Genomic DNA, 12,575 nt, shown 5'->3' with positions numbered 1-12,575 from the left:
AATATCAAGTCAACTTTTTAGCAAATGCACATTTATTTCAGCAATTTATTTCCATAATAAAGTCAATAAGAGAATTCGATCATTTTCTTTGACATAAAAGGTCTTCAAATATTGCTATCACAATATACTTATAAATTGCTATCACAATATAATTCCTACGTTCATAAAAATAGAGATTAAATCCTCTTATTAGCCAAACAATATACTAATATTTTCTTAGTTTACAATTACATCACATAAGTTTTAATTTACTAATTGTGAGACCGACAATAATGTTATTTATAAAATTAATCAATGCCGTGACATTGATCTCTGCACCGTTGATCCTCAGATTAGTTGAGTTTGTAACATACCATTGGAAAATTTGATATTTCTATAAATAACTAAAACTATTAAATATCACCTCAAATTCAGTCGATGCATTTATAACATTGTCTCAATATCCATATGCTTCTTTTCACCTCTAACGAATTAAGTATTGAGGAGTTTGTCGTGTCTAGAAAAGTTTCTTAAGTTTAGAAACTTTTTTATATGGAGTATTAATGTATTATAAATAAATGCGTAAAACCAAAAAGTGGTGACCAATATAGTAGCAACACAAACATAGTTCAAAACAACAAGAACTAATTAAATCAATGCAATCGATATGACAAATATCGCAATTAGATTCATATCTTGAAATTCTGGCTCTACTTAAGTGCCAAAAAGTGACATGGGACAAATCTCTTATCTTGCAACTGATTTCATACCATAATATTTGACCCTTCTTAAGTGCCAAAAATCCCATCTCTTGCAACTAGTTTTAGTTGGTCCTATTGATTAAACAAGAGAACTCAATCCAAAAGATTGACCTAGTGGAATAGAGAGTTCATTTAATCTATATACCACACACCAATTATTCTTGCAACTAATAGTGAATCATGATAAAATTTTGGAAGGGACGAATCAATAGAAGTGAATTGAATAATGAAGCGTATTTTTTATTTAATCTCACAAATAATTAAATTTGAACTCATTCCACCCTTGGAGCAGAATTCATGAAATTAAATTCTCATTGACCTTTTGCAAAGTGTCAATCTGCAAGCATGCAGAAAAGAGTCAATAAATTCAACCATCTAAACAAGCACATGCACTGGTGGAACGTGCAATATCATTTTTTTCTTCATCTTCACACACAACACGGACTAAACCAAGCCAAAAAAAAAAAAAAAAACTAGCTTGCCCTAATTAATCCGGCATGGCTGCGAAGAAAGTGGCGATCATTGGAGCCGGGATAAGCGGCATTCTCGCTTGCAAGCATGCTCTCGAAAAGGGGCTTGATCCCGTTGTTTTCGAGGCAAGAAGCTGCGTTGGGGGAGTGTGGTGCAGCACCATAGACTCGACCAGGCTGCAGACTCCCAAGGAGTATTTCGAGTTTTCGGATTTTGCTTGGCCGGATTCTGTGGCGGAAGCGTTCCCGGATCACAGCCAAGTGCTGGACTATGTTAGGTCCTATGCTATCCATTTTGAGGTTGTTCCAAGGATCAGGTTCGGCTCCAAGGTTTCTTCTCTCGACTATTGCTTGTCGTCTGATGGTGACGGTGGTGGTGGTGATTGGAGATTGTGGGGTGGGAGTGGTGAGGCATTCTCATGTAAAGGGAAATGGAAGGTTGTTGTTGAGAATGTTTTGCAGCCTCTACAGCCACCTATGGTGCTAATTCTCTCTTTCTCTATGTTTTTTTCTTTTATTTTTATTTTAAATAAAATCCTACATATAGGAGGAAATTACAAATGATGTCAAGAGGGCTCGAACTCGGCACCTAATACAATAATGTTTAAGCTCCTTCTGCTAGGACAAAGGCTCTAGACTTCTCTCTTTCTCTATGTGTGTGTAAGATATGTGTTAATTATAGGATGAAAATTTGTGATTTTTTTTAAAAATTGAAGTAAGTTTAGATATTGGAGTTTTATGTGTTTATGAATTGCAGTATGTAAAAGTTCAGTTATGGCATGTTTTTTAGTGTGTGTGTTTCTTTTATATATGAAGAATTTTTTTTATTTTGTTTGTTGGGGAAGTTCATTGATCTATCTATAAATTAAGTCATCCATGACCAAGAATATTTTTTGTGTTGATGAATTTTTTTGAAGGTGTATGAGATGGACTTTGTGATCCTTTGCATCGGCAAGTTCAGCGATGTCCCAAACATCCCAGATTTCGCCCCAAGCACGCGTGCCTTGTTCAAAGGCGAGGTCCTTCACTCCATGAACTATGCTGCAATGGAGAAAATCCATGCAGCAAAGTTCACGGAGAACAACAGAGTTGTTGTTGTTGGTTTCCAAAAGTCCGCAGTTGACACTGCAGCTGAGATCGCCAAAAACAACGGTAAGATCACCCAAAATCGAGCATTTTTTCAGCATAAGACCAATGTTTTTAACCCTTGTTTGTATTTTTTTATTTTTTAGGTCCGAAGCATCCGTGCACTCTGCTCTTCAGAAGAGTGCACTGGGCTGGTTCAGAAGATATGGTCAAATTCACATTCAAGAATTTAACCAGATTTTCCGAACTAATGGTTCATAAACCTGAAGAAGGGCTAATTCTATGGTTTTTAGCCCTTATACTCTCACCTTTGGTAACTATCCTCCAACTTTTTTTCAAATGTAGTAGCTTATTTTTGGGATAAGTATTTTGCTTTTTATTTCGAACTTTGGCTTATTTTTGAAAAACATTTTCAATTTACCTTATCTTTAGAAAATTTGTCAAGAAAAAGTTTGGCGATATAAAAATGAATCGCCTCGAAAAAAATTTATGTGGATTTCATGCAAAAAATTCCGATTTGCCCCTATTTTTATCTTCTTTTATCTAAAAATTTTGATTTTTAACTTTTTTTCATGGAAAATAATTCCACATAAAATCCACACGATAGTCAATCGAGTCGATTTATACCATAATCAAAGTTTTCTTCAACTTCAAAACTATACAAAAATAGACACAAATTGGTCACATTTTTTTTCAAGAAAAGGCCAAATTAAAAGTTCGGGTAAAAAACTAGGAATCGTGACACTAACCCGTCCACGTATCCCGCAGCGTTGGATCTTCTCGAAGCTCGTAGAATGCTACCTCCGATGGATCTACCCTCTCAACAAGTACAACATGATCCCCGAGCACTCGTTCCTCAAGCAAATTTGCTCGTGCATGTTCATGATCTTGCCTCGAGATTTCTACGGTCGAGTGAGGGAAGGGAGCCTCATCTTGAGGAAATCCAATGTGGTAGGATTCTACGAGAAGGGCCTCGTCCTCGATGGTGGGACGACCCATTTGGAGACGGACGTTGTCATCTTTGCCACTGGGTATAAGAGCGACGAGAAGATTGCTGGGATCTTCTCGTCGCTCGAGTTCAAGAAATGCATCACTGGATCCTCAGCTCCCTTTTATAGGTAACCAACCGATTTGGCATTGTTACATGTTTTTGGGCCTATTTTTATGGGCCGGACCGCTGTTGAACTATAGCCCAAACTTTAATCTCGTAGTGATTTTAAGTCCAAACTTAAAAATACAATGAACTTATATTGTATTAATCTAATTTGTTCGAATGTGACATAGTTACCTGTCACAAGATGTCACGATTTTATTTAATTCTTCAAAAATTATGTCACTACTAACATTTTTGTCCCAGGGAGTGCATACATCCTAGGATCCCGCAGCTCGCGATCCTAGGATACTCGGAGAGCCCGGCAACGTTGTTCACGTTCGAGATGAGGAGCAAGTGGCTGGCGCATTTCCTAGCGAGGAAGTTCCGGCTGCCTCCGGTGGCGGAGATGGAGGCGAACGTGAGGAGATGGGAGGCAAACGCGCGTCGCTACAGCCGCGAAAACTACAAGAGGGCTTGCGTTGGTGTGATGCTGCAGCTGCATTGCAACGATGAGATATGTAGAGATATAGGGAGCAATCCAAAGAGGAAAAATTGGTTTTTTTCGGAAATGTTCTCTCCTTATCACCCTTCAGATTATGCACATTTGTGAATTGTTTTTAGTATTTTATTTTATGGACGTTAGTTCTTGAATCAGTCGAATCAAGTTAGTACGGAGTATAAATTCCATGATCAAACGGAAGTTACCATTAGGGTCTCGGGAGCAATAACCCCTTTCCCAAGGTTTCTGTTGGCGAAAATTAACATCATTGAATTCCTCTCCATCCTCGTATCCCAGCGCAGGTTCTATATCACGAGACAAAGCGAGTTCCCGGTTCTCAAACCGCCGATCAGTCTCATCTCTCCCGCTGTACCGATCTCTCCCTTCTCGGCCATAGCGGTTCCCTTCTTCGCGTCGCCCGCGTTCCCCTGACGGGCTGTCGCGAAAACTAGAAAATTGTCGTCGGGGGCTTATCCCCCAATCCCCTGTACTCTTTCGACGGAAACCATCATCATCACCATCGCCACCCTCCTCATAAGCTAAGGGCGGTTCAGTCTCGCGAGAAAGAGCGGAGCCGAGATATCCGAACCTCCGATCTGTCTAATCCCTCCAAACCTCCAACTTGTTGAATCGATCCAATAGACGGTCCAATTTGTTGCCCACCGATTCATCCTTACGCGTCTCATCGGATGGGCGAATCTCCAGTTCTGTATCATCAAACGAAGGGCGATTAAACCCTCCAAAATCTCGATGGCCCACCGGATGTTGACGTCGCGAATGGCCCTGCTGGAAATTGTCCGAGCTGGACGATCCCCACACTGCCCTGTTGTTGTTAAATCTTCTCATGAGTACATAGAATGAAAGCACCAATTTGTTAAGGACCTTCTCCTTTCCTTAACTGCGATCTGCAGTGTGTCTGCGGCGATCGAAAAGTGTTCCGGCGCCCTTCGTCGGGTTGGTGGAAATAATAGTTTCGAGTTGTGCGCGAGTTCCTCCCGTCGGGCAACGCGATAACTAGGCTGCTGATAGAATACTCCGGCGTCTAATCAGGATCGGCGGAAGGAATCCAAATTAGGATTGGAAAACATACGTTATCTTTGGGGAGAAATAATAATAATAATTCATTAATTGGTTGAATGAATGAATGAATACAATATCTCCTATTTATAACACTAGAATACTAGAAACAAATATTGGCTTAAATTAATTATGTTCAGAAATTGTGCTCACAAATTAGTATGTAAGTACTAATTATGAACATACATATAATGAAAAGATTAGAAAAAAAAAGAAGCAAGGCAAAAATAGTAATGGAGTGAAAATTTTAACCAAAGAAGGTAAAAAATTGAGGGTCATTAAATATATACAATTAAGTGTATTTATCTTTTCTCGGTCAAATATTTCCGAGTCTTTAAATTTTAGAGTGAACTACAAAATTGACCTCTAATATTTCTTATAATAACTAAACTAAAAACATAAATCATTCTTATAATAACTATTGAAAAGAAGTAAAATATTTTAGTTAAACTAAAATAAATTCTAATTTCTCAATTAGGTTAATATTAAAATTAAATAGAAGATGTTTAACTAAAATATTAAACATAAATCCTAGTATTTCGACAATCCATCTTCTATTTAGGTTAACTAAAATAAAAACATAAATCATTCTTATGATAACTATTGATAAGTATTTTAATTTATCAATCTAATTAAATTTACAATATTTATGGATTAAATGAAAATAATATTTTAATATAAAATAAAAAATATATAGTAATAAAAATGAGAAAGACAAACATCCTTGGTATTTCATTTATGTTAAAAGTGAGGGGAAAAGGGTATAAAAGTCTCAAAATAGTGAAAAGGGGTCTGAAATGATATTATACCTCATACGTAGAGGCTTACAATGCATTTTTTTAAACATGGGTACCTGTAGTAATTTTTTTTATTGCGATTAATATCTTTTGTTTACTCCCTCTATAGGGTTTTTCCCCTTTCACACAACATGTTAATGTCCTCAGTATCTCATACTCAAAACTCCTTCACAGGGCCGACAATCATTTTATACACAAACCAGCACTCGTCCTAATTTAGGCATTCTTAATTAGTAGCAACTGCACAACCAGCTAGCAAACATTCAATTTCTTGCATTCCATTTTAAGAATCTGTTTTTTCTGAAAAATGATTGTATGCTTTTGTACTCGACCATACCAATTTGTTGTCTCTCTCTCCCTTTTCTCTCACACACACCGATATACACACATACAAATGATCGTAGTATGGGCAGAGGAATTTTGATTTCACATGTTGATTCCAAGAATAAACAATTTCAAATTCCAATTAAACCCATTTTCGATTTATTTTAATCACTAATTTCCATTCAATTATTATTAAGAAAAAATAATAGCGTAGTAGGTGTTGAGCAGGAAGGTAAAAACGAGAGGATTCTCCTAATCTCCTCTACTTTAATTTTTTGGCATAGTATTTATTTACGAAAAGCATTTCTCTTGAAAAAACCTTATTTATTTCTCTACTTATAATTGGGAAATTCGTCCCTTAATTAATTAACAGTTTTGTTTAGTACTGTAAAGTAGGAACACAAACATATAGTATATTATTACTAGAAAACACTGCATAGAGACAAAGTAGGAAAACACACAAAGTGGAGAATCCAAACGGAAAGATGAGAGAAGTAAGGTTAGAATCTAGGAGAGCTACAGATCCATAATAACCTAGTTTCAGTCATTATTACTACTGCCGAGGGGATGCATAGAGCCTTCCCTCTTCCATGTCCCTGTATTAACCGAACCGAGAAAAAGAGGAAATGAGAACACAATATAGGCAAATATAAATACCAAGAAAATCAATTATACCTTAATCGGACACAATTGTGATATTGTCAGTGTGATGCTCAAGCACCTTGCTAACAATATCCATCACATCCTGGTCAACGCCTCTAGGCATATACACGGTGCCCTTCCAGTCGGCATTTTCATTCATGAGGACTTTAAAGCATTCCGCCTCATGCAAGTCCCCTACTCGTATGAAGGTGAGGGTGGATGCCAGACGGACATCTGTACTCAACATCCGACCAAATACTTTAGCTTGGAACGATTCCCCCAGCTTCTGCTCTAGAGGGATTCCTAGTTGAATCAATTTAGTAACACTCCATTTACTCAGATCCATGAGGAAGAAGAGTGTATGGGTACTGAGGTGGAGTGGTGCGAGTAAAGAGGAGAAAGCCACCTATAAATAATAAAGAGAAGGGAGCAAAGTTAAAAAGTGGCCCGTGAGCTTTCTCAAATCATTTTCCCTGTTCGCCATTGTGTTGAAATGAGAGATTCTTTTAGAGAGAAATGTAAACAATGTATAGTATGTACTACTCCTATACAGTAGTTTGTGAGCGAGGTAAAAAGATGGGGCCATAGTGTGGTCGAGGCTCACCCGCCTTGAACGGACACGGGTCCATAAACTTGCACAGGTGGACCCGTGCTTGTAATTTTCGCAGTGTTTACAGAAATCACGGCTGCGGTTACTTTTGATACCGTGCACCGTTTTCCAGTGCTCGGTGATAGGTGGTAGAAATGAGAGATTATGCATTTCAATATGTGTGAGCTTTAGGGAGATGTGTGAAAAAGATAGAAAGAGATAGAAGTGAGAGGTAAAGAGGGAGTGGTGAAAAGAGAGAAAAAGAAGGAACTACATGGGCTGGCCTCAGACTTTGACTCCCCATTACATGGCCGTCCTCAAGAGCCAACGAATCCCGCCGCCTGATTTTCTAAAATTGAAAATTTAATTAGGAAGGAGAACACAAACTTGGGCGACCAAGTGGAGAAGAGGACCGAGAGAAATGGTTGTAAATGTGTATCATGTATGCAAAGAGATGAATTATGGAAAGAAGAAAAGGGAGCGTTGGAGAAGAAAGATGAATAGGGAAGACAAGAGCTGATTTTTATATTCAATACATACTACTCTATAGTACTCCTACTATAGACGGTAAAACTTTAGACGTGTCAATGGTAAAAAAATAGAGGTAATATCTATATTTTACTCCTTCCGTCTCAGATTTGTAGTAACATTTTGCCATAAAAATTCGTTCCACATTTGGAGTAACATTTAGAATTTACCATATTTGTGTAACATCCCAGAACAAAAAAATATATATATATTTCGACGTGTCAAATAAATAAAGTATTATTTTATACTTTATGTTTTGTTCCTGATTTTGTATTAGTAATCAAGTGTTGATGTGAGAAAGAAAAATTGATCTAAGAGTTTGATGTGCAAGAACATACGAGAAATGGTGAAATAATTGTTCGTGTACAAGTTTAGTCCAAATGGATATTAAATGTCCATTTACATATAACAGAGTCTCTTCTCTACAAGTGAGAAAAATACTAGTAAAAAAATGGTTTCACTTTTATCCAATCTAGTCACTATGAATGATGATCAAAGACAAAGATGGCACTATGCACTTGAAAGTGACATCAATGCACACGAGAGTATATATATATATATATATGTGTAAATATATGTGTATGTGTATCTATTCATGAGTGGTGTGAATAGTAAGGAATAGTGATGAATAGTGAAAGACTATTCATTGTCACAAGAACTCCTCTTCATGTTGTAACTAAAAGGAATGGAGAACATGCATGACTTTATTAATTATTATCCACTTAAGACTATGAAGTCTAGAACGAATTATGGTCCATGGTTAAAATACATTGTTACTCATTCTCTGAAATTTTGGAAGAAAAATAGGCAAAAAATACACTGAATTTTTGAGCTTACACGTAGAAACAGTCAAAGCATTAATTATCATCACAAAGAATTGATGATCGTATCTGAGCTCTAATACCCAATCTTCGATTTATGTAAATATATTTTACATTTTTAGAGTTTTATTGACACAGATTATTCTAAATACAAATGAATCAAGCACTGGTGTCAAATCAAACACCAAAATTATATTCCAACTTCAATTTATTTCTGTATTTTAAAAATTAAATATAATAACTATCTCCAAAAATTAAAAAAAAAATTACTAACAAGAAATTATATAAGTAAATTCTTATGAGCTCAAATATGTTGACCATACAATACAGTGATACACCCAATTGCATAAGTAAATAAGTAATCTCAAATTACAATTTCAGATACATTACTATGATCAATTTTGTGCAGATTATATATAATATTGTCCAATACTCATAATCATAACGTATGGTGAAACTGTCATGGGAGATGCTTCAATTCTCCCATTACTTAAAAAAGTACTCCTACTAGTTTATTCATTTAAGTTTTAAATTTGATTATCAAATTAAAATATTAATAAGAATTGGAATACTATAATAATAATACTGGGAGAGAGAGATTAGAAATTACAGCTGCTTTATTTCCATTTAGGAGAGGGAGAAGCTGACCTCTTCCACTTACACATTTCTAAAATACACTTTTTTTTCATTATCTCCCATTTTATATCTCAGCTCCATTTTTGTCTTTCTTCACGGGATGCGATCAGTGTAGAAGAAAAATATATTTTAGCAGTATCCATTGATGCTGATAGGACCAAATTAAGAAATCCAACACTGACCATTAACCAATCATCTATTTTAACCAAGTGTACATAATTGCATTCTCAAAAAAAATGTGAAAGGACCTTAAATTAATTTAAAATGCATTGTCGTTATCCATTACTATAGCAATATGGTAAATCAAGATTCAATAGAGAGATTAATATTATTGATAACATTTACACTATAATATGGTCATACGTGTGTGCACATGATCAGCAGTAGTACAATTCCTTTTCTTTTTCTTTTTCCTATTTTGTGTGATAGCCATAATAATATTGGGAATCAATTAGTTGGGGTTATTGATATGTGTTACTTGTTTGTGTTCTAAATAGTATATTTTGTTCTCTCCCTCTACACACACCCAAATAATAAATGTAAGTTCATGTATGTAACAAATCTGACCAATATCGCTTTCTATGAACAAACTTCTGATTTAGTTTATTTTATCATTAGTAAAGTAATTACTTGAAATGTATTAATTTTCCAAAAATAATTTGATCAGTGTAGAAATAACAAATATTAATAGTATCAATATTTTAACAATATTCATTGCTTAGGACCAATATTTAATAAATATCAATAAAATAATTTTACCAATAGGACCAATTTAAGAAGTCCAACACTAACTAATTATCATAATCTGTTTTAACTGTGGGTAAATATTTTTCCGTCCACCTCAATTCTTTCACATTGACATGGCCAAGCACATAAATAAGCCAAATTACTAACATGGTTTTTATTTTTTAAACATCATGACTACGAAACTATCCTAATAAGATCGAACTTAGCAAAACTTTTAAGGCCCACTTTAATTAAATAAATAAACAAATACAAAATTTAAACCAAATTAAAAGCGCTGCTTTTGTTTTCGTATTCGATCATCTTCTCCTTTTTTGTTAAACTATTTTCCTTTAATTCCCTCATACCATTTCCAAAATAGACAGGGTTGGGTTTGGATTACAATTTTTAGGAGTACACCCAAATATGGGTCTGCATTATTGGAGATGATTTTTTTTAAATCCAAAAATATACAGTATTTTCCAAGATCCAATGATGAGACAAATAGATTCAATGGTTCAATGCTCTTTATGGGCCTAAGTGAAGGAGAGATGGATAATTTTTTTTTAATTATTTATAATTTATATTCATTAGCCGGAAATTATTTAGTCCGTGTATAGCACGGGTGCTAATGCTAGTTATAATCAAAGTCTGACTCATTATTTTGATGAATAAATTTTTTTGAGATGGAGAAATAAGCATGTCATAATTAAAACCACGTTTATAAATTAAATGGGCCGTAAAGCCTAAGTGGCTTTAAAGAATTAGCTCGCCCACTGTAAAGTTCGAGATTGGGCTAAGCCCAATTATATTATGTCCATAATCCACGTGTTATCCATATGCATAATCTTTACCATTAAAAAGTCATCACGTGACAAAATAATAATAACAACTAAAAAATGTCAGTACAGTGTAAACAGAATATCAATATTTTGTCATTCGTTAATATTTTTTAATAATTCAAATTATAGTTTGAAATTTGTACAATATTTAGATTTTGCATTTTAACACAATCTATTTGTACTTATATTTTCTCTATCAAGGAGCTTTTAAAATTTATCTTTGACATTTAATAATTGTATCAATTCCTTCTTTAATTGTATCGATATTTAAAATTGATACAATAATGTATCAATTCCTTCTTTATTTGTATCAATATTTAAAATTGATACAATAATTGTATCAATTCCTTCTTTAATTGTATCGATATTTAAAATTTATACAATAATTGTATCAATTCCTTCTTTATTTTTTAAAATTATCAGTTTCTAATATAGGACTTTTTTAGATTAGGTAAGTATTTTTGTGTTTTATAAATATTTCATCCTTGAGATTAGGGTTGTTTATTTGTTTCCATATTGTGAATGGGTGCCATTAATACAACCTTTTTTATTTTATTTTATTCGATTAAAGATTTTTTTTTTGTTCCCATATTGTGAAAGGAAAGGATCGATCTAATATACCTATAAAAGGTCAATTAATATAACCAATTTATTTATTTCGATAAAAAAATTAATCTGCTCTCTCTTTAGAGTTTTCACCTTTTCGCCGTCGTGTTTTCCCCCCTTTTTATTGTTTCTTCGAGTACACTAAATCTATGACGCAAACGGTATGTTTTACTCAATCAAACTGATGTTTATGTTTTTTTAGTGAAGATTTTTTTGCGTCTCTTTTTCTCTTATTCTTTTTTAAATATTATAGAGTAACAATAATATGGTGAATTATTGCAGATGGTTTTTTTTTTTTTTTAATCTTCTGCTCTTGTTTTTAATTGGATGTAGAGTAATTATAATACGTGAAATATTGCAGATGTTGCATGAAGATAGAATTAGCAAATTATCTAATAAAATTTTGATATCTATAATATCTCGACTGACTTTGAAAGAAGCTACTTCGACTTGCATACTTTCAACTCGTTGGCGACATCTCCATACCTACGTGAGCCATCTCAATTTCCCAAAGTATAGATTTCCGATTAACACAAAGTCAAATTACATAGGTATGATTGATCATGTCTTGAATTCCCATAGAGGCACTCAAATAAAAGAGTTGGTGGTGGACATATTCATTCATAAATGTGACAATTTTGATAGGTGGTTCAATTTTGCCCTAAGTAAGGAAGCTGAAATAATTTGTTTACGTGGTTGTTTTAATAATAAGGGTCCAATTCTTAGACTTCCAATTACAAATGGTATTAAATGCCTTAAAGATTTACATCTATCTAGGGAGTATAATTGAAATGACTGATCAAGATTTTGAGCTTTTGGTTACCAATTGCTGTGCTCTTGAATGCTTGAGAATTGGAGCATGTACCAACTTGAAAAATGTCTCAATTGTTGGGCACACAAAACTAAAGCACGTAACCTTATCATGTGCTCGGTACGTTGAATCCATTGTGATTGGCGATGCAACAAACCTTATTTCCTTGACGTTATATGATTTGGGAATTGGATGTGCCGTCCAACTTAGTAATATTCCGAAGCTTACCAAACTCAATTTTGAAGAAAGTTTTAATTTACACATGCTTGCTGAGCTCCTTGTCAAAATTCC

At 34.4% G+C, this 12,575-nt stretch overlaps 2 protein-coding genes across 3 annotated transcripts; one reads left to right on the top strand and one right to left on the bottom strand.

The window, feature by feature from the left end:
• The first annotated feature begins 1,149 nt into the window (after positions 1-1,149).
• Positions 1,150-4,034, top strand: LOC125205021 (probable flavin-containing monooxygenase 1). Its single transcript, XM_048103822.1, has 5 exons — positions 1,150-1,690; positions 2,128-2,362; positions 2,443-2,609; positions 3,065-3,414; positions 3,654-4,034. Exons 1-5 carry the CDS (start codon positions 1,238-1,240, stop codon positions 3,997-3,999), a joined length of 1,551 nt encoding a protein of 516 aa, XP_047959779.1. The 5' UTR covers positions 1,150-1,237; the 3' UTR covers positions 4,000-4,034.
• Positions 4,035-6,503: 2,469 nt separating this feature from the next.
• Positions 6,504-7,778, bottom strand: LOC125200672. 2 transcript variants are annotated; one of them, XM_048098395.1, is made up of 3 exons: positions 7,333-7,778; positions 6,762-7,134; positions 6,504-6,682 (listed from the first exon to the last, which is right to left on the bottom strand). In XM_048098395.1, exons 1-2 carry the CDS (start codon positions 7,486-7,488, stop codon positions 6,763-6,765), a joined length of 528 nt encoding a protein of 175 aa, XP_047954352.1. In that variant the 5' UTR covers positions 7,489-7,778; the 3' UTR covers positions 6,504-6,682; position 6,762. The 2 variants fall into 2 exon arrangements, with proteins under 2 accessions (XP_047954352.1, XP_047954360.1); XM_048098403.1 differs by having other exon boundaries at positions 6,504-7,134.
• Positions 7,779-12,575: the final 4,797 nt, after the last annotated feature.

Source organism: Salvia hispanica, chromosome 1 (genome assembly GCF_023119035.1).
Source record: "Salvia hispanica cultivar TCC Black 2014 chromosome 1, UniMelb_Shisp_WGS_1.0, whole genome shotgun sequence".
In the NCBI taxonomy this organism is placed as follows: domain Eukaryota; kingdom Viridiplantae; phylum Streptophyta; class Magnoliopsida; order Lamiales; family Lamiaceae; genus Salvia; species Salvia hispanica.
The sequence above is the reverse complement of the archived record's forward strand: the minus strand, read 5'-3'. Positions and strand labels throughout refer to the sequence as shown.

Bases quoted from the DNA above. Each gene is read 5' to 3' on its own strand.
- LOC125205021 (XM_048103822.1), top strand. From the start codon at position 1,238: ATGGCTGCGAAGAAAGTGGCGATCATTGGAGCCGGGATAAGCGGCATT. The intron at 2,363-2,442 runs GTAAGATCACCC...TTTATTTTTTAG, and splicing joins TGAGATCGCCAAAAACAACG to GTCCGAAGCATCCGTGCACT. The intron at 3,415-3,653 runs GTAACCAACCGA...TTTTTGTCCCAG, and splicing joins TCCTCAGCTCCCTTTTATAG to GGAGTGCATACATCCTAGGA.
- LOC125200672 (XM_048098403.1), bottom strand. From the start codon at position 7,488: ATGCATAATCTCTCATTTCTACCACCTATCACCGAGCACTGGAAAACG. The intron at 7,135-7,332 runs GTGAGCCTCGAC...TATTATTTATAG, and splicing joins CCCGTGTCCGTTCAAGGCGG to GTGGCTTTCTCCTCTTTACT.